The sequence below is a fragment of the Homalodisca vitripennis genome, chromosome 5 (assembly GCF_021130785.1).
Source record: "Homalodisca vitripennis isolate AUS2020 chromosome 5, UT_GWSS_2.1, whole genome shotgun sequence".
NCBI classification, from domain to species: domain Eukaryota; kingdom Metazoa; phylum Arthropoda; class Insecta; order Hemiptera; family Cicadellidae; genus Homalodisca; species Homalodisca vitripennis.
The window spans coordinates 173,211,757-173,238,139 of record NC_060211.1 but is presented as its reverse complement, the minus strand read 5'-3'; the positions used below and the strand labels follow the sequence as shown (position 1 = coordinate 173,238,139).

Here is a 26,383-nt window from a genome sequence, read left to right as displayed (position 1 = left end):
AAGGACGGCTGTGCATAGTTTTTATCTCATGAAGCCTAACCTTATATTCGGGCTGTGTGCATTATGGATAATATAGTAATAATAGTTTTCATGATTTATCAGCCTTATAATCAAGAGTAACAGTAGATATCATCTCTAATGGTAATATATTTTCGATTGAAACGTTCTCCATCATGCGGCAAAGGGTAGAAACAGTAACTTTGTGATTAACATATTAAATGTATTGAACACGTAATTTTAAACTTTGGAAAGAACAAAAATACTCAACATTTATATTTAATTTGTAAAAATTAGATCGTTATTAAAATATAAAAGAAACTGATTAAAATTTAAAGAAAATGTCCTCGTTTCGTACAAAATATCTGTCACGCAATCCTTGTGTGTGTGTGTGTGTGTGTGTGTGTGTGTGTGTGTGTGTGTGTGTGTGTGTGTGTGTGTGTGTGTGTGTGTGTGTGTGTGTGTGTGTGTGTGTGTGTGTGTGTGATCTTGTAAAGCCAACGATAACAGGTAATGGATTGCTATTTAATGGTATGAGGTTAAAGAATTCGGTCTGGATTGTTAAAATTGTTATGATACTTGACCATTGTGATTTTTATTTTACTAGCCTACTGCAATTAAAATTTTAATTTTGAGAGCAACCTAATAATTAATTTTTTAATTGCTCTTTAACAGTACTATATTTAAATGCTTATTATCCTTCTCCCGGCTTGAATATCTCATTGCTGTATATAAATAATTAATATACAGTAGTATAGTGCAACTGAGGGTTATTTCAATACTTCCGAAAGAAACTAGTAGATGAATTTTTTTAGCTTCCACATCTATGATGTATTTGGCTTGATAGCCCTCTTGCTACCATTTGCATTCAATGCAATAATTCTGTATTGTCATTAACTTAACAATTATACAAAATTGCATGACATGCGTAACTAATCATATTTTTCTGACAATATCCTTAGTCATTTATGCGAGTAAAATATTTCAATAAAAATAATTAAGTCTCAAACTAAAAGATAAAAGTACAAAAATATAAAATGTATTTAATGAATTTCACAATTACACGTATACATTATACATATATTTTAAAATCTTTCACATCAACTGAGTCGCACACCTTTCAGCTCCCCACATTGTTTATAACGTTGGTTGCTGTGTTGCAGGAACTCGACCACGGAATAAAATGTGTTTGCTATTAAATATTCCTTCCAAGCCTTTTTGAATTTTGATTGATTTGTGATAGATCTGATTTGTTTCTGGTAAACAATTTAGGTTAAAAATTTGACACCCATCTGAGATGGGAGGTACATTGCATTGAATTTTCTCACGTTAACGAGTTAGGAAGAACGGAACATTTGTATGCATTACAGTGTGTGTGTGTGTGTGTGTGTGTTTATATATATATATATATATATATATATATATATATATATATATATATATATATATATATATATCTAGATCATGAAACAATTATTAATCATAGTCAATTCAATATATATTTCTCTACTGTTTATCATTGAATAAACGAAATGCTAAATACTTCAAATAATATGAATACGGGACGAGCTGGACCTTAAAAAAAATACAAACACGAATCTCTTCTCTATGCACTGCAACACAGCATAGAGGCAGTGAAGGTAAGATTATCCACCCATTATCCATCAATCAGAATTTTGATCATTCGTATTCGTCTACAAAGTTCACGTTGAGTTTCTGAGATCTGTGATTAATTAAAATTGTTAATGGTTTCTAGTGTTTATTGTAATAGTATTTGCTTGAATACCTTTATTTCATCATGGGTAAAGCGAAGAAGGGAAAGAAGTTAGACCATGAGGAAGAAGTGTAAGTTTATTTACTTCAATCTGTCTCATTGGGGTCATATTCTAACCTAAAAATTGTACTATTTTAATATTCACCGGGTTTCAATGGTTACTTTAGGTATCTATTTAACTCATAAGGTTGATTAATCATTACTAAAATTTCATAGGAAATTAGACTAGGTTATGTCTTAAAATCTCTATTATTTTCATGATTAGAAATTGCAGTATTGTTCACTTTAAAACTGAGATAGGCATGTTTAACAAAACATTTATTTTTATGGTTAAGTAGGAATGATGCAATAGTAATGCAGAACTTATTCACAGCTTAGCTTAAAACTAACGGCTACCATCAGGAGTGCCAATCATAATACATCACTACACTAAGTTAAAATAACAAAACTGAATATGGACTGAAACTAGTAGTCTATTCACCAAAAAGCATTACCAGTATTTAAATTATCAGTTTGCACTTTTTTCGGGCAATAACACTAGAGTTTAGAGCTTCAGAACTAGTTTACAAGACCCACTTCATATCATTTATAAATGGAAAGTGCAATGAATGACTAGCATACCTTAATACATTCTTCTTCGCCTTTAAGCAGCACTGCTGGATTAATAGTTGCGTCAAACTAACCTAACTTAATTAATATTTTTAATTATCAAAGTAACCAAAAGTATGGGGTGGCTCCATAGAATTTATAATTGGTATTTATAGTGCCACCTCACCAAAAATAAAGAAACACATAATACCTCATGATAGTACATAAATTGAAGGTCAGATCATGTAAGCGCTACCATACAACAATTGGCAAACAATATTACTTAATCATAACCATCGATATAATCAATTGATACTGATTAATTATTTTGGTAAATCTTAAGCTCAGCGACTACCGCTTCGATCGCCGTAATTTTTGCATTCTAACACAGGTTAACGTAATTTCACCGAAAAAAATAGTCCCGATTATCGCCGTAGCCGTTTACTCCCCCCCCAAAAAAATTTTGGAATAAATAAAATTTGAAAAACCTGACTGACAATGCATTTATTTGTTTTTTTTGGTGTTATTAGTTCGTAGGGTAGTAGTCCATGTACTAATTCTAGTATAAACTCGTCATCTTATCAGTAATAAACGCGCGCCGCTTATCTTTTGCCTGTAATGAAACCTGCGTTAGTTCTGTCTGAGTGTTGTGTGTCTAAGCAGTCATGCGTGATCTGGGCTTGGACTTAGCAAGCTCGAGTTAATTTTTTTTCTAAAAGAGCAAGCAGTGCGAAGCGCTGCGCAGCGGGCAAGCATTGCGTGATCTGAATTTTGAATAGGCAAGCTAGGGTCTTTTTAGCGTGTGTGACAAGAACCATCGCAAGCCATGTCAATATCTTCACTAATTATTCCTTGTCCATGTGGGTTTGTTTGTGTACGTCTGGCGGTCAATCGAAGCCGTCCTAGGTCACGTGACCCGTCCGGCCAATCGGAAACCTTCCTGTTTGTCACGTGGCTACTGTCAATTCATCAAAACGTCCATGGTCGGCCATTGTTTTTAGTTTGATAGTCGAAAATCTTGTTATTTATGTGTTTTGTATTGCCAACATTATACTGCCGTAAAACTGGTTTTTATATGTTAGCGATAATCGGGACTATTTTTTTTTTTTTTCGGTGAAATTACGTTAACCTGTGTTAGTACGAAAAACCTTACGGCGATCGGAGCGGTAGTCGCTGATCTTAATATTTACCATTATTTTGAACAAGTAACTTAAATAATCAATATCAACAGTTGTAAACAATTTCAAATAATAGGCTACACGTTGGGTAATATTTCAATTTCACATAAGTAACATTTGATTATTAAAAATGGCAGTCAATTTTTTAAAACTACACGAGATTGCTTTGAATGATATAGACATGTTAAGACATGTTTTTCGTGGCATCAACATGTAGGACTCGTACCGAAAACCCCAATATGTGAAATTGTGGGAAAGAAACAATTGTAACTGTGAGAGGAGCAAATATGGTCGTCTTCAGTTTGGTATCAATCTACATTAACGTGACCATGGAAAGGTATGTTCATTTTTTTCCTGAAAACAATATTGAGAAAAAATTTGTCTGCAACAAAAATCAAAGGAGCTACGATTTTTTTAAATCCTCTGAAAACTCCGTTTTTGACAGTTTCCTATAACTCCGCGTCTACTCAGACTCGGTATAGCCAGATTTTAAAAACCGATTATCATACCAGCAACGAGAAATTATCATACTTTCATATAAAATAATCGTACCAAACACATTTAATGAAAAAGTATGTTATGTTCGTATAGTAAATTATGTTATAATTAACTTTGGTTTGTTACTTGTATAAATTTGTCAAAAATCTTTCATGGTACGATAATAACTACCCATCGTGTATCTACCGGCACATAAAATCAATGAAATTATCGTACCTCTGGCAACACTATCCATATTTGACAGTTTGGTATTACTCCGTGCCTCCTAAAATAAAGAAGGGACGCCATTTTGAACTACTGTTGTTCCTCCGCATCTATTCTTAACCTCCTAGTTCAGTAGTGGGAAAACTGTACCCACCTGAACATTAAGGTAAGTGATAAGTTACTGAAATGATGCTGACTAATACGTTAATCCTGTCAACGATGCCTGCCCACTGCGCACTGCTTGCTCTTTTAGAAAAAAAATTAACTCGAGCTTGCAAAAGTCAAATCCCAGATCACGTGATGCCCCTGCTCCTTAATGCAATAATGTCCGAAAGGCATCAATATAATACAATAATATACTTTCCCCCCAGTTCATATGCACCTGTGATAATAATACTTGGCTATAAATGCCCAACCCATGAAAAAAAGTCCATTTTCCATGGTCACGCTAATGTAAATAAATACCTTAAGTTTTCCTAATTTAGATGATAATGATGTGTTTGATCATTAAATATTAAATTCATATTTTAATTTAAAACATATGATTGAGGACTATAAATACTTTTATATCAATTGATAGTCTAGGATTTGAGATGCGATTAATAGGTATCGATGATTACATTCTTCGATATAAAAGAACAGGTCCGCTTATCTTACCCTACCCTAGAGCCTTTGTCTAATTCCAATAAAAAGCAAGCACTTTTCTGGCAATATTAATAAAGTTATCTTGGAACTATTGTATTATTGTAATCTTTGGCTACCAACTCTTTAACTCACTATTTAACACTTTTCATATGGTGTAAGCATTAATAAAGATTTAGCTTCAAGCAAGTAACTCTTAATTAATTTTGTTAATATATGACCTTGCCTAAACCATTAGGCATTAAGAAACTTTGGCAATTCAATTCCGTAATATATGGGTGGAGCATTATAAAACTTGGGTAGATTACTATAAGCGGACCCGGTTTTTATATTGATTAGTATAATCATCAATACCTAATATTCATATATCGAATATATGAGTCTATCAATCATATCAACTTATCTACGTTCGTACTAACAATCATATTTGAAATTAAAATAATTAATATATATATATATATATATATATATATATATATATATAGTGATAATCTCATAAATAATAAAGGAATAACGATCAAACATGCAATTAGAACTGAAAATAGGAAAAGTTGTTAATATTAAAGAACAATTAGTGATAATACTATAGCAAACATGATTAACAGAAAATATGAAATATTCTAGAACTACTATTTATGTTTTCTCCTCGGTAGCAATAATTAACCACTTTCAAGAAGTTATTGAAAGCATCCTCTGTAGAAAATCGTACTTCTCTTCTGTACAAATACATAGATGATCTGCAAGCAGGTTAGCTGATATGCCACTTTTTAAACTTCATTTCACGATCCTCAACGAGCTATTTTATACTAAAATAATACTTTTAATAAAATTATTGGTACTTATGCTCTTTACGGACCCCCCCAATATTTTTACAAATTGGGCACAGTTAGGAGGAAAAAACATGTGTAGCATTAATATGAATATATTTACAACAATTAACAGAGAGAAAAAATGGTTACTGTGTATTGTCGTCTTCCCAGAAGGCCACGATGTCCGCTAGCAACGCGTCAAACCTATCGCCTCCGGTCTCCACCGCCACACTACTGTCGACCGCCACATGTATTCCGCCAAGTAGGTATCATATGATGCGGAGCAGTTCCCTTTGGGCCTTATTGCGCCACTTCGCACCACCCCACATTCTTTCTACACGCTGCGTGTTGACCCCAGTTTCGGGATCTACGAAGTTGTAACTGTGGTTGACCAAAAAATGTTCAAATCCAGCTCACCGGTTTTGTGTCCTTTCCAGGCAGCCATAAATGTAGCTGCACAATGGTTCAGTACCTTAACAAAAAATCTAGTATTAGTTTCCCCGCAGATTACAACAGGTTCAACACATACATCTCCCATGTAATTGTTCCAGTCCACTATTGTGTGAATAGACATTCCCAACTGTCAGCCACTTAGTTCCTCGCTCCAACAAGATGTAAAACGCACTGTTGTTACAAAAGGTAACCTACTGTGTCCAAACCACATACTGACATGAAACCCCACTTTCTTCTCGCACAGTCTGACATTGCATTTCCAAAAAGAGTATTGTTCGCCGAAATACAACTTTATAGCATGTCCTCCTTCGCATAATTTCATCACGGGCAGCAGACCTCGCGATTAGAAAAAACCCACGGCTTCTTCTGTAGACGGCAGCTCCCAAATCAGCATAGCAACGGCTATGGAATAACTACTGTTGCTGCGTGCCGGCGGCTTGTCAGGCGTCTGTCAGACAGTGACAGGACAGTGGCTCACGCGCCTGCTCTGCATGTCCACTACCTAGTCTCCTGACCTAGTTTAGGTCAGGTTATGATAGTAATTTAGCATAACATAACCTTACTCTACCCGTTTTGTAAAAAAATTGGTGGGGTCCGTATAGTGCATAAGTACCAAAGTATTTATACAAGTTTTTGTAATTCAAAAGCAGTATCGGTTGGTTATATTGATAGTTATAATTAAGTACGTAATATCGTTTGTCAATACCAATATAAATAACCGGTTCCACTTATCGTACTCTACCCTAAAACTTGATACCTTGGTACTTTAAACTTGCTCAGGGGCTGGTAAGGGTTTATGTTTAGATACGAGAATATTATTTATATTACTAGTGGAATAGTTATGAACATCACTTTGGGTTCTAAGACAAGATAAATTGTCTTAACATATAAAATTACATTTATAAACCATATATTATTTAAAAAATTCTTAACCTAGCAACGAGGTTTACAATAGTCATGATTAGGCAAACATATTACAGATCAGTCTAATTGCTCCTTTTGCAAAGTAAAGAGTATTTGCTGTCTGGGAGTAGCCCCAAAAAGTATGTTTAAAAAGTTTGTAAAAAACATTTCTTTTGTTCTTGTCATACACTATTGTTGTATTTTAGCCATGGAAATTTCTTTTCAAGGCCATGGCTTCTTCGTCGTCTGCTACTTCTCTTTGGGTATTGTGACCTGTCCAAGATCTTTTATTCGGACATGTACTTAAGGCAGAAACTATAACAGCTCACTGTGGGTGCATTTTCCAGTTGTCTTAAACAGAAGCTGTTTGATATTTCTAAGATTTCAGTTGTTGAAGTTTCTGCGATTATAGGTCAACATGTTTTCTGCGTCTGTTGGTATTTTAGTGTTACAAGCACTCGTTTGGTTGACCTCCACATCTATTTCATGTTCCTATAACTTTGTTACAAGCTAATAAATGTATAATTAACTAGGAAAATGAAGACGTTCAGTCCTTAACAAGCTATTAATCTTATACCTGAAGTGTGATATAGTGTACACATTGTCTCTACTATATTTATCTTCTTCCAGAAGGTGTTCAATATTGGCAAGTTAAGTTATTTCAGAGAATTATTGGCCAAAGAATGGATCACAAAATTTAGATGAGATATATGAAATTGAAGAGTTACAACATTTGGAGAAAACATGGTGAAATCATTTCAATAAAATATTATAGACAGCATTTATTGAGGTTAAGTGGTAGAGAGGACTTTATAGTCCTAACTTCGCATCTAATAAAGACATTTTTCATTTTAGTTCATTTCATTTCATTATTAAATTCCCTCAAAAATAAAGTAGTAATAATTATGATTGAGTTTATTAATTATTTGTATTTTTCAGTGATGGAGATGATATTGAAGTTCCTGAAGATGTCAGTGCCAACAAAACAAAGGAAACGAAAGGGAAAACAAAGTAAGTTTTTTAGCTGATGAATTGTTCCTATTTTATTAACACTGTTTATAAATTAAACTCTGAAGAAACCCAATGTACAGTATTCATGGTCTTAAATTCAAGAGAGTTGAGAAGTATTCTTTGAATGCCCCCAAGAACAACAACTTTTAAAAACCAATACATTGGAGTATCGATGGATAAAACAGAATGTAACAAAAGTCTAACTAATCAATGCAGTAAAGTAACTTCAACAAGTATGTTACTATGTCACATGATAAAATGTTATAAGATCTTCTGTGATTTTCTTATTATCATCAAGAATAGTGAGTTACCACTAAGACCCATATAAAAATATTAGAACTTTTTATTGCACAAGTTTCAAGTCTCTTGGATCTGTCTATTAAGAGTTATCGGACAGACTGACACACAATGACATGATTTTAAGAAGGCCTTGTCAAGTCCGTAATAGGGGAATCTGTTATGTCTTATAAACACTTAGGCTGCATAAGTCAGTAGCCTATCTTCTATTATATCCTGGCGACAACTTAGTGTCTTCAGTGAATCACTGTCGAGTCCTTAATAAGGGAATCTGTTATTTCTTATAAACACTCAGGCTACATACGAGGTCTGTCCAAAAAGCATCCGACCGCCAACCAATAGGCGGCCGCGGCTTAACCGACCGGCACGAACCGGTTATTGGAGGGGAGGGGCGAGCCTACTCCTTCCCATATTAGGCATTGAATACGATCCGGTCACTCAGTGAGTCACAGCGCTCTTCCGTACAGTACTGCTGTGTGTGTGTGCGTCGCATTTCAATATGACTGAACGTGATGAGCAGTGCAGCGCATTAAATTTTGCCAAAATCTTGGCCATTCAGCATCAGAGACGATTACTATGATACGGAAAGTTTATGGTGACGTGTGTATGGGCGATACACAAATAAAAGAGTGGTTTAGGCGGTTTAAAAATGGCCGCATATCAGTCAAGAGTGATGACCGATCTGGCAGGCCTTCAACGGCCAGAAACGCTGAAATTGTAAAAGTGTTTGTGCAGCAATTAATGAAAACCGTTGATTGACTGTCCGAGAGCTGGAAGAAGATTTAGGAATACCAAACTCGTCAGTTTGTAACATTTTACATGAAGATTTAAAAATCAACCGTGTTTCGGAAAAAATTTGTTCCTCGGCTGCTGACAGAAGAGCAAAATAACTGTCGACGTGAAATCGCACAGGACAATCTGGATTTCATAAAAAGTGACCCAGGGCTATTTAAAAAAGTTATTACTGGTGATGAGTCATGGGTTTATGGCTACAACCCTGAAACAAATGCTCAATCTTCACAGTGGAAAACTCGCGAAGAGCAACGTCCGAAAAAAGCAAGACAAAGTCGAAGCAATGTTAAGACAATGCTGACAGTTTTTTTTTTACCAGGACAGCGTTGTTCATCACAAATATGCTCCAAGAGGCCAGACAGTGAATAAGGAGTATTATCTTGAGGTCCTAAGGCTGCTACGAGATGCAGTGCGAAGGAAACGACCTGAACTATGGACAAGCCGTGACTGGATCCTGCACCACGACAACGCACCAGTTCATTCCTCAAATCTTATTCAGTTTTTTGGTCAAACACGACATCAACCAACTATGACAGCCTCCCTACAGCACTGACATTGCTCCTTGTGACTTCTGGCTATTTCCGAAATTAAAAATTCCTTTGAAAGGAAAAAGATTTGACGATGTTGAACAAATAAAACAAAATGTGACGAAGGACCTGTTAGCCATTCCGCAAAATGAATTTAAGCAGTGTTTCCAGAAGTGGGAGGAGCGTTGGAATAAGGTAGTAGCTTGTGGAGGGGAGTACTTTGAAGGGGACCAGATTGCCGTTGCCGCCGAGTAACGTCAATTCATGCCAGACGTCAAGGTCAGATACTTTTTGGACACATTTTGTAAGTCAGTAGCCTGTCTTCTATTATATCCTGGTGACAACTGAGTGTCTTCAGTGAATCACAATCACATCTAAAACTGTTCAATAATACATTGTATACTCTTTGTTTAAAGTTTGTTATTGACAATGGAAGGCTTGAAAGGATAACAGGATTTCAGACAAATGCCATCATTATATGTTACAAAAGGAATACTGTAACACAGTGTTTCAAGGACTGGAATCTATCCTCTTCATCAGGTGGTTCGAGCTATCAAGTAATTTGTAGTGTGTAATCTTAAAATCGTGCTATTGAGGTCACATTGATTTATCTGCAATCTTTTTATAGCAAGTACTTTGGATGATCCCTCGCTAACAAGTTTTCTATGAAAAATGTACATTTACAATACAGTAGTGTCATAGTACGTTTAATATTGTAACAATTTTAGTAATTGAAACTCATTTTAATGTGCAACATATTATTTTTAATTGTTCAGAAGTTACATTGCCCTTCAAAACATGTGTCAGTGACCTTAGTAAATGTGTGCTGGAAAAGGTGGACTCATACTGTAAAGGTTTTAATATTTGAAAATACATACTACTGAGGTTAAACTCATACAGTATACTATATTTGACTTCGCGAAAAGACTCCTGTAGGGGTTAGAGTTTTGACCTGAATGTGGGAGAAAAAACTCTGTGCTAAAAACAAATAAAGGTAATACTTTAAAGATACTTTAAACAAAAATTGTTATGGCAATTTCAAGGGGATTAGAAAAATGCAAGTGTTATCGAGATAGTCGTGCTGTTTGAGGGTTGTTGTAGTAAAGGTCAACTGTAGTAAATAAAAGAATTCTTTATTTCAAAATCTTCACTACAAAATTCACCAAAATACCGTCTCTTAGTTGGAGGATAGTGTTGTACCCCTTGGGACTGTTGACAATTGTTGTTAAATCTCCAAAACTAATTTTTTTATTACAAAGACATTGATAAAATGTTGTGTTCTACCTTTCGCAGATATCTTTTTAGAATGATTCTAAATATTATTATAATTTAACCAGCAACTTCAGTCTGTTATAGGATTATATTTAAAATCCTTAGATTATATTTTAATTGTTATACTGGAAATTGACTGAGGTATAATTTGAGAAGCATGTGAGAGGAATCTAGAGTACGAGTTCACAAATCCTGGCTGCCTAAAGTGCATCATGTAAATAAATTCTGTGATGAATGTTGTAAAGATAATATTTAATCTTAACCAATTTGAGTAAACATCGTTGCCTGATGTGAGTCTAAGGAAGCCATAAATATGTCAGTAGCAATCAGTAGACTTTTGTGTCACGGTTGCCGCTACAATTTAAAATGTCCACTACATGGTTAAATTGGCAAGCTTTATCATATTGGCAATGTGAGTCACCGGTGACTTATAATAAAGCATCAGTACGTTACAGTTCACGGGTGACTTATGGCAATGGCTTATTTTGTCATCTGATAGTTAAGTGTAAGTTAGCGATAAAACGCTCTAGGTCACATGTGACTCATTCCGCATATTATTTATATTAATTTAGTTGAATATTGAATTACTTATTAGGTAAAGCTTCAAAACATGGCAAAATAAAGATTTGCTCTTTAGATTGGAGGCCGATGATTATCGTAGGAGACAATGACAGCAGCTGAAATCAACATGAACAAGAAATACATCTGATCATGTCTAAAACAACATATGAATATATTGAATCTCCTTTCTGTATTTCTGATTCAATTTATGGTAGCAATAACTGTGTAAGCAAGATAAGTCATGTGGCACTTATTGCCACTTAAGTGCCCAATTAAATTGTTAGACAATTGTTAATAATTTACGTTCTGCGAAATAGAGTATGTTACATGAAATCCGGTAGCGTTCTCGACTACAGTTGTACTATGAGTCATCTGTAAACATGACTCATCTGTTTTGGTAGCGTAATCTGTTCGTGGTGTAGTGAATGTGCCAATCCTTGTATTCATGCCAATTAGATGATATATCCATTTCATAGCTGTCATAGTTCAATTTGTTGTGGTTATGTGTGTATAATTATGTGTATTCATTTGATTTCATCCTTTCCTTCGGAAATTATAATGGGTTCATTGTAAATCTTTTTATTTAAAATTTTAATTGTACTTTTCATTATGTAAAAAATATGTGCTGGTATCATGAAAACAACCTTAGCGATAACTCTTCAATGTGGGTGTTATTTTATTATATACAAGGTTGGAGTACACGCCACATCTTTCTCTACGGCTTTGCTAAGGTTGTATGCAAATTTCAAGGCTATAGCTCATTTTATTCTCGAAATGTCCTTCAATATAGACACACAGACATCATATAGAAAATAAATGTCTACATTCTCTTAGCCTACAAAAAAAGAAATTGTGTCAGTGATAAGCATCAATGACGCCCAGCCAAATTCCATGATTGGACATGAACCATCACAGACTCATTCTTGTCTACATAGAAATGAAGTTTCGTGCAAAATTGTGTCTGCTCATGATCTTAATTGAGATATCTTGCCACGTAATATATTCACATTTTTGTTCATTGAGTTAGCTTTCATATTACTGTAAAAGTACTACAACAAAATATTGCGCTGAAATCGGATCTTGTTGCCAACTTTTAACATTGATTTTCACTTTATGAATAATCTACATTTGTTAAGGTGTCAGATATTAAAATCTCATATGTTTGTACTCAGTTAGTTTACAAAATTATTTATTCTGCAATTTTCTTGTCGCCATCTAGGTTACCTATAAGACCAATCCATAAATATTTACATTATAAAAAAATAAAAAAACTCAGCCAAATCCTATGGAGTGACATGCACCATCATCAAACTCAGTGTTGCTAATAAAGTATATAAAGGAACCTTCATGGAAATTTTCAAATCTATAGATCAGTTTTTCGAGATATCGTGTGAAAAGACAGACAGACAAAAATGAAATTTTTCTAGCCCCACGAGTGGTAGGCTTCACTAATGCTCAGACACTAACAAACTCGGATATTATTTTATTTTATTTTATGGTGTCGGAAGGATATTCCATATCACTTCCTGTGATGTAAATAATCTTGAACAGTGACAACCATGCTTTAACATCATGCAATGAGCAAACAATTGATTGTGGATATAAAACTCTTATCAGAACATGCAAATCATTACTATTGTTTCAGTTGAATTTTACTGTTATCATCTCAATGTCTTATGACAATATTATAATTGCTCCAGTATTTTAAAATGTTCAATCCAATATTGTTAACCTTTTCAAACTAATTTTCAGAGGTAAAACTGAAGACGTGGAGAACAATCTGATTGAAGATGAGGACGACGTGCAGAGCAAAAAGAAGAAAGTAAAGAAAGAGAAAAAGAAGAAAGGTGATGATGATGATTACAATGAGGACGTGAATGAGGTTTCAACAAAACTCCAGGAAATTTCAACAAAGGGAAAAAAGGAAAAGTTGAAGGTATAAGACCTGGAAGGTTTAATATGTTAACGAATTTGCTAACATAGGCTAACCGTACTGCTGGTTTTAATATTACAAGTCACAGTACTATTTGGTATATAAAATATTAACCCTTAAAACGCTAATTTAAATTACTGTCAAACGCTAAGACATAAAAAAATATTTTTTTTTAAATTTCCCAATGCTAATTTTTGTTTCATATTCCTTGGTATTACCTTTATAAAGAAAAATAATAAACATGTCATATTAAATTTTTTTGAGAATTTTATTAACGACCAACACACACGTAGTTAAACAGCTGAATGAAACGAACGCGTCTGTAGGCGTATTCCGCGTCACGGGCCATACAAAAAATGGCGGCGAATTCTTTCAATCCGAGTAGATCCCGTTACAATGTCCACCAACGGTGACAAAGCGTTTTGTCTAGTCCTGACTGTCGAAAGGAACATCGATCTGCTCTCTTACGATAGCTTTACTACTAATTCTTCGCCATTTCAAAAGTAAAGCTTTTGCGTTTGTAGACGTAATCCGCGTTTAAAGCATCGGCAGTTCCGCGTCTACAGGCGTAAGCCGCGTTGGAAGGGTTAATGATCAGCTAAAGTTCATTGTAGCTTAGATTGTTCTTATATCTGTTAAAGTCAGTTTGTGTGAGAAGGATAACTTTTTTGTACAGTTAAAACACTATATGTATTAAAAATGTATACATTCTCATGTAACGTGTTAATCCCCGGTGACGTTATGCACATGTTACACCACTAGTACTGACAACGCCAGCCACACTAGCGTCAATCAAGTACAGGCGTATTTTAAGCTGCTGAATTGTTTACTATTTAATAATAAATCATAATTATCACTATATCAAATGTTTATTTAGATTTCTAAGAATACCAAATCGAACTTGGTTTTCATAAATCAGTCTTCAAGGTATTGATTATTTTTTAACCTTTACCACTTGAGTGTCAGCTGATTTTTAGTCAGCTGTTCTGATTACCAGATTGAGATTCCCATTATTCTCTCACTATTATTATCTGGTATAGATATTTGATAAGTATTTTGGATGTCATCACCATTAGTACCGATGACGCCACAGTGTTACCAGGATACCGTTTATTATAAAAATACAATTTATTTATAAAAGTGATTATATTCCTTAATTATGGGGCTAAATGAATACAATAGACCAACAAAATTTAAATTTCGAGTACTATATTATGCCGAAATAGCACAGAGCTTGAATGTAATCATTCTTTCCAAGAAAAGTCAAACTTCAATCTATACTAGTGTATCCCTGCAAAATAAGTGGCTAGAAATATCACAGGCCCCAACAAAAAAAAGTCTTGAAATAAAATATAAAAACAATTCTATTTATTGCTTATATTTTTAAATCTCTGCTATATCTATGTTTTTGTAGTTTTTAAATTTATAATGAGAAAAGTCAAATTATTTTTCATTTTTCTGTTCCCTCTAACTGAAAAATGTAGTGTTTGTAAATATTTTAAGTAATTTATATATTATAGAGACAGTTGCGTTTCAGAGAGATTTTATTCAGTTGCAGATTTTTTTATTTGTTTGTTCATTTTTCTTGATAAGGAATGGATGCAAAAAATGATACTTTTTAATAATTTTTTTGTTCAAATCATACTAAAGCTCAAAATGAGTGTATGGGGATATACAGCAGGGTAAAGAACAAAATACTCATAATGTTTTATATAAAAGGCTGTTTTTTTATCATAGCACTATGTACTTCTTGTAGAATTTCTCTCTTCCATGGAAAAGGTACATTTTTATCTTCAATTAAGACTTGTCATTTCAATTTTTCTTGAGTTATAGTATCTATCACAAAACGTGTTTCAAATTTAAGCTGTTCAAATATAGTTGAAGTTTTGAAGATTGTTTGATTAATTAGTTTCAATCAGATAAAGTAAAATTTTAGATATATATATATATATATATATATATATATATATATATATATATATGTCTACAATTTACTAGATTGAGTTTTTAGATTGTACTTTTTTATTTACTTTTATATTTGATCTACTGTTTATAATATCAGTACTATAAAAACAATTAATGAACAGATGTATATAAGAAAATATAATGTGTATTTGTTTGTTATATTTGTATTATGATAACATATCACAAATACCTCAGTAAAAAACCAGTTTTATGTGTTTCAGAAAAAAGGATCTGTTGAGTCTGAAGATGAAGACGGTGCTGAGGAAGGAAAAAAAGTCTCTAAAAAGGATACTGAAAAGAAGAAAAAGAAGAAGAACAAGAATGACTCTGATAGTGATAGTGAAATTGTATCTGAAGTGCGGACTAACAAAGGTGCTAAAAAACCGGGTTTTGCATTGTTAGCAGTGTCTGATGAAGAGGAGGACAAGCCAGAAATAGATGTTAAAGAAGATTCGGAAAGTGAAGTAGTAGTAGAAAGGACTAAAGTGAGTAAAAAGGAGAAGGATAAGAGTGGTAAGAAAGGCAAAAAGAAGAAGAAAGATGAGGAGGATGATGAAGATATCGAAAAAATGTTGGCGGAGTTACAGATTGAATACTCAGGAGGTGTTGTGCCAAAAGAAGAAAGCGTTGAAAAAGAAGCTCCAGTGAATGAAGAAGTAGAAGATAAAAAGAAGAAGAAGAAAAAGAAGAAGACGGAGAAGGATGTTGACGAGGAAAAGATTGAAGAAACAAAAGATGAGGGTGATGGTGATAATTTTGAAGGCGGCACTGTTAAGACTGCTGCTCAGAAGAAAAAAGAGAAGAAAGAAAGGGAGAAACAAAAGAAATCAGAAGCTAAGAAAAAGGTATGTGACTGGTCTAATATTTGAGCTTCTTAAGAAACATATTGTTATATTGCCTGCAGTAATACCCTTGTTAAGTAATTGTAATCAAAGTCGGTAAATCTTAAGATCAGCGACTACCGCTCCGATCGCCGTAATGTTTTGCATACTAACACAGGTTAACATAATTTCACCGCAAAAAATAGTTCCAATTGTCGCTGGGGCCGTTTACCCCCTCCCCCCAAATTGAAAAAAATTAAAATTTAAAAAATTGTTTACTTACCTTAATGGTATTTTTTATATTTCTGATCAGCCCCTCTAGAATTTGATATTTTACTGATAGGTACTATCTCAAAGGATGTTTTTCTTTCCTTGACATCAGCGCAGGCTTCGGCAGCACCACTTCGGCAAGCCCGCGCTGATGGCCAGAGGCACTCGTCTCAACTCGATAACAACTAATTAATTTGTAGCTTGTCTTCGTTGGAAGCACAAAACACATTAACCCTCTCCCGCTTGCGTTGTTTCCAGGCGCTCACGGTGCTTCTAACCTGAATTAATTCGCTCTGCCGGTCGCGCTCGGTCAAAATACGCGGCGTCTCAACTTACATACGTTCTGTCATTGTAATTAACTATATTTATATATATTAATTATTTCACTATATATTGATTCAATGAAGTTAATTGTACGAGACCAGGGAGGGGGCACACGGACAGCTGGGTGCCGGGTTGTTTGTTGCGCAGTTACTTGGTGAAGGTCATTGTCTGGCTCGCCGTCACTGCTACTGCCACTGTGATCACTCCAAACTACATCCTCAATGCCAGCAACCACTTCACAAAGCTCTGGTACATCACTACACTCACTTGAATCGTCGCAATCACTACTAATAACGAGATCGATTTTACTGTCACGAAGTGCACGACTACAACCCGCCATTGTTTCCGCACAACTAATATAAATAGCAAAATAATGGAATAAATCTACTGTAAAAGTAAAGTAAATGGTCTCCTGATAGCAAACAACCCGTAGTAGTACAAACTATTGCTACTCGAGAGCAGCACTTATCGGCTCTAGTAGATAAAGCAGTGCGTGCCGATCTGTGCCGTTTAGGCTGCAGTGGCTATGTTGTGGCCGTGCCGATTCATGCCTTGCGAGCGGGAGAGGGTTAATAACACGCTATTCATCAAACAAACATGCTTCGAAGAATAGCGTGTGACAAGAACCATCGCACGCCATGTTAACAACTTCACTAATTATTCATTGTCCATGTGGGTTTGTTTGTTGACGTCTGGCGGTCAATTGAAGCCGTCCTACAGGTCACGTGATCTGCCCGGCCAATCAGAAACTTTCCTGTTTGTCACGTGACTACTGTCAACTCATCAAAACGACCATGGTTGGCCATTGTTTTTAGTTTAGTAGTCGAAAATCTTGTTATTTATGTGTTTTGTATTGCCAACATTGTACTGCCGAAAAACGGGTTTTTATATGTTAGCGACAATCGGGACTATTTTTTCGGTGAAATTACGTTAACTTGTGTTAGTATGCAAAAAATTACGGCGATCGGAGCGGTAGTTGCTGATCTTAATATTTACCTCAAAGTCATTTTTAAATTATCAATTAAGAGCCAGATTTTGTTTGATCTTAACCCCATATGAACAATGTTGAAACTCTTGCACTTTTGAGTATTATTTTTAACTGTAGAATTATGTGACGTCTCATTGTAAAGATACAATTAATTGACATCCAAAAAGTATTTTAGAATATTTTGGTAGTTTATTTAGAAAAAAAGACATTTTTGTACTTCACTGTTTAACCCTCTAAGTGGCAAGCGCCGTCTGAGACGTGTGATTCACGCCGCCGCTAAGTGGCAAGCGCCGTCACAGCCGTCGCTTCACATTTAAGGCCGTTGCTCCGCAACCGTCCATTATTTTTAGGCCTAGTTTGAACTATCGTATTCTCCATGAAATTTCCTATACATATCATATAGTATAGTGTGTATTCATGTTACTAATGTTTGCTGGCTTAAATGATTTCGACGGTTTTCGTATGACCTGGCGGCAGACGAGAGAACAGCTGTCTACTCGTCTCGTCACTGTTTTGTTTGGCGACTTTGCGTACTGTTATTGTCAGTATATTATTGTTTATCACGTTGTTCGAGTTACCGGTAAATGTTTAGGTTATTCATTCGTCATTGGAAATGTTGGGGTACTTTGGGATTATACCGATTACACCAGTATGAGGAACACAAACAAATAAATTTATAGAAAAAAAAAACATTATAGAACGAAAAAGCAACTCTTCAATTACAAACTTACAATGATTATTAATTGTTAATGGGTTTCCTGTGACGCCCAGAAAGCAGCAATATCAAGGATGAGTGAGTCTAGTGGATTTCCGCCTTCAGCAGCAACTGCCGAACGCAACGCATATTTTAGATGTAGGCAACTAGTCATGATCTTGTAAAAAACGAATGGGTAAATCCCAAATTCTCATAGTGTCATCCATCACCAATCTATTACACACACAGTAAAACACGGAAGTACAACAAAGCGACAGACACTTCGGCACGAAAAGTACAAGAATGCGGCGCACAAGCTGAACGGGCGGCGAGAATCTGTAGTCACGTTATCTACTAGATCGCTCGACTTTGACCTCTGTCTAAGGATGGGGAGGGGTTTGCGATAAGACAATCCCTGTTTTATATTTACGAAATATACTGTGCTATGACAAACTAAGCCACTATTATACTATTATAGGCCATACACTACTGGGAGGAAAAGACAAGCCCATTCTAGTGACTCGGGAGTAAAAAAACCAGTTTATATATAGATTTAGTTTTTCCCATATAACTTTTTTGTTCTTGTAAATAGAAAAAATGTATAAGAAGTAATTTTTTTTTAGAATAAAAATTGTGTATATTCTGTGAATTTGACATTATTTTGTAGCTCCAGTAGTTTCAAAGTGACGGACAGTAGAACTTAAAAATTATTTTTTCTAAAAAAAATTGTTTTACACATCTACAATGATATTAATCTGAAAATAATGGTAAGGCGCCAAATATTATATTTATTCTTATTCTATAGTTCATAAGAAAAACAAAAATATATAATGTTGCTAGGTTATCACTTAGATAATATTTTCTAAAAATAAGTTTAACGATCACAGCAATTTACCCAAAAACGGCCTGCCACTGAGACCACAAATGACCGCCACTTATAGGGTTAAACATTAAGACAAGTAAACACTTTACCAAAAAGTCTTTGAGTCAAAGAAGTAGGTGTTAAACCTGCCTGCCTGACTGTCTGAAAGTATTAGATGTTCAGCATTTAGATCTTTGTGTGATCCTTTTGGTGGATTGCTTTCTGCTTGGAAGACTGTGGCATATATCCTTGAGAGCATTACCAATGTGGCTCCTGGCCCAAGTACTCCAAATCCTGCCCTGAAGTCTAGGCATGAGCGATCAGTGTAAATCTTCAGAACACCTTTAGTAGGATAGGCCTCCTTTGTATTACTTTTATCTCTACTTTCTATGGAGACAAAATATGGTTTATCAAAGGAGTATTTGCCTGACAATGGAATGTTTGATTCTGAAAGGCGTTACAAAAATAAAATTAATATTTGAACATTTGTAGTAATTACTAGTGGTATTAAAAAGAGTATTTCTTTACCATGCACTCATACACATAAGTTATAAGTCTTAGAAAATTATGTTATTATTGCTATGTATCCTTCTGAAGAAATAGGCTTTATCACCTTTCTACTCAACAGCTTCATAGCACTTAATGCAGCTGGCTTTGTCATCTCTGCCCCAGAGGAGTGTATCCCAGTATCACTTTCAGCAGTGCCAGAGTTGGACAGGAGCTCATTGCCCCGGTAATGCTTCTTACACATGCTAGCCTCTAAAGACTCTGTAGCCCCTTGGCTGTTGTATTTTGTTCTACCTTCGGCCACTACATAAGAACTGCATATGCGACATTGCTTTTATTACGGCTTCATAGATCCAATATATCATCCTAGGTTTCAATCTCCATTTATATCTAAAGAATCCTATACAAGCACCTTATCGTTGCTTTAGATAAAATATTTTCAATATATACTCCTCGGTACTTGACCACATTGAAATTCATTATTCTATTACCTTCCAGAACAACTTGAGCTAGTGTAAAATTACTTGTTCTGTTGAAGGTTATTATACATGTTTTTGATGGGTTAATCCTCAGACCCTCCCCATGACACCAGTTGCTTATAAAGTTAAGGGCTTCTTGAGTGATGTATTTCGAAATACCTGTATTCCTTCCCCTCACCATAGTATTCCTCCCTGGAGGGGAACTCTTTTCGGATCATAACTGTGGCCGATTTCTCTCTGAGCTTTGCTCTTACTTGGCAACTTTTTAAGAGGGCTACAATCTACTTGATGGTATCTGAGGGAACTCCAATCCTTTTCAATGCTTCCTATGTGGATTCTTGTACTACTCTGTCGAAAGCTAGTTCAATGTCCATAAAGAGACTAACTAGGGCTTCTTTTTCCATGAAGACGTCTTTCAATTCCTCCACTAAACTATGGATAGTGGTAGTGGTTGACTTAACTTCGACATGTGCATGTTGAAATAGACTGAGTGGGCTAACCAACAACTTTTCATCTCTTATGTGTCTATTTATTATGTATTTCATTGTTTTCACCATGAAAGAGGCTAGGCTGATCAGCCTTATGACTTAAGATAATATCTAACCCTTGTCATAATAGGGCCGGAAAGATTCCGTTCAACCCCGATGATTTAATGGGCTTTAAAGAAGTGACAACACATTTAACCCTTTCTGCTGAAAAGATTTTTCTTGTTTGCTATCTGGACCTGGCAACTTCCCGACTGGACCCCCTCCCCTGCCAGAGAATACATATTCTTATCTCGAGGCGAGAGTCCGCCCAGAATGTGCGTCTCCAGCAGCAACTCTAGTCTCCTGCCTATTCTTACTTAGACTACTGTTTGCCTTATCAATAACCCCAAATGGTTAGAGTACTAATTTTGGGGACAGTGTTTTAGAGGCTGGTAGCTTCTGGTAAACAGTTTATATTTTTACAGAAGTTTCTCCAATTTCTTTCTTTTGTTAAGGGCTTTTTATATAGGTATCATTCACCTGTTCTTTTTACCCATAACCTCTTTGTCCACCAAGGCACATTTTTCTTAAGCTCATTGCTTCTATGACTTTTCATAAGGCTTTATTTTCTACCGTTTTTCCAAACTTGTAGCTGTTTCAGGGACCCCTGTTTTTCAGCAGTTTGTTCACAAAGGCACAGTCTGTAGCTAAGAAAAGAACACAAACCTACTCTTGTCACTCCTACAGTTCACTCGGTCCCACCAAAAAGTCTTTACTGTGCTTTTAAATACTTAAGAATTGGAGTCGTTTGTGTTGTTTGGAAAGTAGGTAGGCAGTTGCATTTCTTGCGCGAAGAATCTCTCCCTCTAACACAATCCTCAAACTTGCCCACTCCCAAGGCCTGAGAGTTTCCTGTGTGTACAAGTGATGATCAAGATCTCTTTTGTCTTGTTGATCACTGGAATTTTGGGGAGTTTGGCTCCTCTTCTTCTTCCACAATCCCTTCCAGAATAGCATTCTGAATTGCGTCCATTTGTTCCAGTGTAAGGAGGGTTTCAGAAAAACCCGAGTCCAGTATTCTTACCGTTATTCCCTCAGTAAGTTCTAGCTTGGGAGGAACCGGAACAGGCCGGTAGCTCATTAACCCCTGTCTTCACAGGCAAGGATTGTTAATGACATCTCATCAACAGTTTGTCAAATGAAATTTTTAAAAAAACTCGCCTATGTTCAAAGCTCTTCAAACTTGTTTTAAATACTGTTTAGTACTGAACGTACTTATAGCATGAAAAATAAAACTTGGGAACTGTCCCATTCAAATCATTGGTACACAACTTTTTTGTGTTTCTGCCAAAGCTTCAAAGTCAACAAGTATGTCCATAACCTTAATGATCTTGTCTAACTTATGTATTCATCATCACAAGTGTTTTCGTACTATAAATATAGTTTTTTGAATTATGTTCAAATGTTAATTATTTTAAATATTTTAAAAAGAGTTCATCACCATTTAATATCACAATATGAAATTGTAGTTTTTAAGTAAGTAAATTATATTTAGATTTGATACAGTTGCATAAAATGTGAAATATAATAATTGTAATGATATTGAATTGTTTTTATTGATTCATATAATGCAGGAATTTACTGAGAAGAAAGATGTTGATGAGGCACCTGAGGTTGAGGAGGACCATCCACCTGCACCTATAGAGCCAGAGGAGGACAAGGCTGAAGGTAATGTCTCATTTATGTGTTTATTTCTAGATCTTTGAAACACTTTATTGTAGGTTGATGTTTGTCTCATATATAAACAATAATATTAAAAACTTTAATTTGTTGTCGTACAAATTTTACTGTGGTTTTTTTTTCAGGAGAAGATGACGATGACAAAAAGAAGAAGAAGAAAAAGAAGAAGGGTGAAAAAGAAGAGAAAGATTCAAAGGATAAAAAGGGGCCCAGTAAGAAAGCACTGGCGGCGATGAAAGAAGCTCTGCAGAAATTAAAAGAGGAAGAAGAAAAAGCGAAAAAAGAGGAAGAGGAAAGGTTGAGAAAATTAGAAGAAGCTGAAAAGCGTAGAGAGGAGCAAGTAAGTTGTAGCTGAAATAAGAATGTATGAGTATAGATATACTACAGTCCCATTTTTGTGGTGTTTACTGATTTACTGTTGTTTTCTCTTCAGTTAAGATTAGAACAAGAGAGAAAAGAGAAGAAGAAGCAACGAGAGAAGGAGAGGAAAGAAAGACTGAAAGCAGAGGGGAAACTCCTGACGTCAAAACAGAAGGCAGATAGAGCAAGAGCTCAGGCGACTCTGGAGGCACTGAAGGCTCAGGGGCTGGACGTACCCGATGCGACTGTGGAACGCAAACCCAGACCAGGCACCAGGATACGACCTAAGAAGGCCAAACCTGAACCTACAACCCCAGAGCTAGGTAACATATCTTATTAATCTTGTTTTTTTTTTTTTTTTTTTTTTGATTACTCGTAATACAGCCTCCAGTACTTTTAAATCTTTTTCATGCTAATTCCACATTATAGGGTTATCTTTATGTTAGAATAATGAATCATGAACTAAAACCCTTTTTGAAAACTATTTTATTTCAGATACGTGTTTCAGTGTAAATATTTACCTCTAACTAAATAATAAACAAACAACTAAATACACGCATGTGGACCATTTGAACTGATGTTACATTTATATGACAGTTGTAATTTTGAGTAGTATTCTCGGTTTAATATTTTTTCACAGATAGGATTTGTCTTATTTTTTAGATTGCTGTTTAATATTATGTGGGATTATGCTTATTTAATATGCTTTTTCTATATATTATATTTTCCTGCTGAAATGGGTGTATTAGTCTAAGGAAGATTTTGGATTCAGTTATCAATGTGTAATAGTTCTTTAATAGAAAATGATTAAATTAATAATAACTAAATAATAAATCTTCTGTCAGAATCTAAAAAAATTATGAAATATGCTTAAGCTTTTACATAAAATATATATTATGAAAAGTATGACTTGAAAATTCCATCTTCAAAATAATCTTTGTTTCATTTCCTAATTATATTTAAACTGTGTACTGTAAAAACGAGTAAAATGTTAGTGTTCTTTGCTGTATGGTGTAAATAATTCCAATAAATTTTGTTAATTTTACTGTTCAACATTAATGTTGGTCATAGTTAGTATATTAGAAAAATTCCAATTTTCTTTTTTTTTGTTAAACATGGAATTGTAACCTCAGATTTTTTATGTCTACATAATGATTTTTTTAATAAAGCTGTGATATTGGTCTGTCAGGACACATCTGTGTATTATTTACATAAGTAAAGTTGTTTTTCTTTAGAAAATTGTTTGATATCATGTTATGTTACCTCAAAACTTTAAGTTCCCAATATAACAGCTCACGTTTGTTAAATCTACTACTGGTTAAGTAATGTCTGTTGTCTGACAGTAATAAATAAATTGAAGTGTACAAAAATAATTAAATATTTCAATTCAATTCAAAACCTTATTTATTTCCAAATAAAGAAATTACAGTTCCATAATAGAGTAATATTACTATAGTAATTTTCAAGTATGATTAAAACATTAACATTACTTAAAATATAGGAAAAAAGTACCCACATAGGCAAGCCTGTGCATGGGCACGAGTCGTTGAAAAGATAGGTCGACCCACATTGCCGATAAGTTTTAATCATATATAACTCAGATATGTAGCACACTTAACACACTCACGTACATACATAAATACATAAACCTAGCTCCCATTACAATAGAGCTAAAAAAAAAGTAAGTAAAGTAACGGGCATAGGCTAGTAACAGACATGAGCTTGAAGTAAAAGAAAAAGAAAATCCTATCTATAATTGGATGCAATAACATTCTTCGTTGCCTCCCCTCCCAAATCCGTGAGCCAATTAACCAGTAGCTTCTTAAATATTCCAATTTTTATATTATAAAAATCAGTTAATGGTCTCGGTAAATTTCTAATCAAAATTTGCATTATATAATGAGAATTAGTTAATGTAAAGCTTTTAGTTAATCTATCTGTTACAATATTTACTGAAACCGAAATCCTAGTTCCGTACCTATGGTTAGTTCGTCTAAAAATTGTGTTATTGTTTTTATACATATACAAAACCAATGTTTTTACAAATAACATTGATATTAAATTATTTTGAGTTTTATTGTGTGTAGTTAAATGAAAACAATCATGAAGATTTTGACAAAATTAGCAAATATAATGAAAATTTTTTAATATTGAAGCTTTACTCAAAATTTAGGAGTCAAAAGCAAAATTCCTCTTCGTGTGATTGGCAACAGTACTGGCAAAAGGATATATTTAATACATCATATGATGATTTTTTGTGGCTTTATAAATTTTGTAATTCTTAAGGACATCGTGGATGGGCCTTTTTTACCTTAGTGCAACTTTTGAGGTTATGGTCCTCATTAATCATATGTTGTTGCAAATTGAATTGCTGTAAATTATGGCTTTGGTGAATGGTCAAATAATTGTTTGCGGAATGGTCAACGATTTCATTGTCCAACACGAACCTTTGAACAGTTGTTACAAAATAATTTTCAGACACCTGTACATCTAAATCATTCTTAGATTTGAGTTAACTTTATTGAAAAGCCATTCAAACTTATTTAAGGTTTCCTATACCAAATTTAGCTAATACAAAGGTACTGTTTGTTTTTCTGGACTTTTTATTATTTCTAGTTGTTAATGATTGTATCGCTCTGGTAACCATTAAACCAGCTATATGATTGAAGATGGTATGTCAGTTAATTATTCATTACCATCTCAGCAAACTACAGCTTTCAACAACAGCTACAGTAGGAAACAGCAGATGGCTCTCTGTTCTCATTAGCAAAACTGCCAACTGTTGTCACATTTAAACAGTTAGCTCCTCCAAAATTGTGTTCTCCAAGTATCATTTTCATTGAAAATTTTGTATGTTTGATCGTTGTTACCAATAATTCAATTCAGTGAACTGTACCAACACAAATCCTGATTCGAATTTTAATTTTTTTATGTCAATAAAAAATGTATTCTTCCTTGTCATTGACTCGAATTCAGAGTTTATGTATAAATTAGTATGTTAACTAAATCATTCACTGCCACAATAATTTTACACGTGACAGTACATTTTGATGGTGTGAATCAAAGATAATTTAGTTATTGTCAAACTCAATAGTTCCTGACACACCGCAACTGGAGCAACCAGAGCAGCCCGTGGTGGAGGTCCAGATAGTGGATCCTGTGAAGGAAGAACCAGTCAAGCAGGAGGAGGAAGAAGACACTGTGAAGGATTCCTGGGATTTGGAATCATCGGAAGATGAAGATGAAGGTAAATATTTCATAGTCATAGTCAAACCACTTTATTCTATAATCTGTACAAGGTACAAAGAATAGCGTCACTACAATAAAACTAAATACTAATATTAGTTTTAGGATATATAAAAAAAAATGGTAACATTAGTTCATTTAAATGATAAAGATTACATCTTAACAATTTATCTTCAATTCTTCTTTAAATGAATTAATCGGTTTTTGTATTGAAATATTCC

General features: G+C 34.5%; 1 protein-coding gene across 4 annotated transcripts in view; it reads left to right on the top strand.

Annotated features, from left to right (window-relative positions):
* Positions 1–1,655: 1,655 nt before the first annotated feature.
* Positions 1,656–26,383, top strand: part of LOC124363186 (eukaryotic translation initiation factor 5B) — a 120,587-nt gene continuing 95,859 nt past the window's right edge. For all 4 annotated transcript variants that reach the window (XM_046818338.1, XM_046818336.1, XM_046818337.1 and 1 more), the window contains exons 1-8: positions 1,656–1,842; positions 7,986–8,057; positions 13,259–13,442; positions 15,626–16,249; positions 22,451–22,544; positions 22,682–22,896; positions 22,990–23,239; positions 26,011–26,163. In XM_046818338.1, coding sequence (XP_046674294.1) covers positions 1,796–1,842; positions 7,986–8,057; positions 13,259–13,442; positions 15,626–16,249; positions 22,451–22,544; positions 22,682–22,896; positions 22,990–23,239; positions 26,011–26,163 — 1,639 coding nt within the window. In that variant the 5' untranslated portion in view covers positions 1,656–1,795. The remainder of the gene's footprint in view (positions 1,843–7,985; positions 8,058–13,258; positions 13,443–15,625; positions 16,250–22,450; positions 22,545–22,681; positions 22,897–22,989; positions 23,240–26,010; positions 26,164–26,383) is intronic.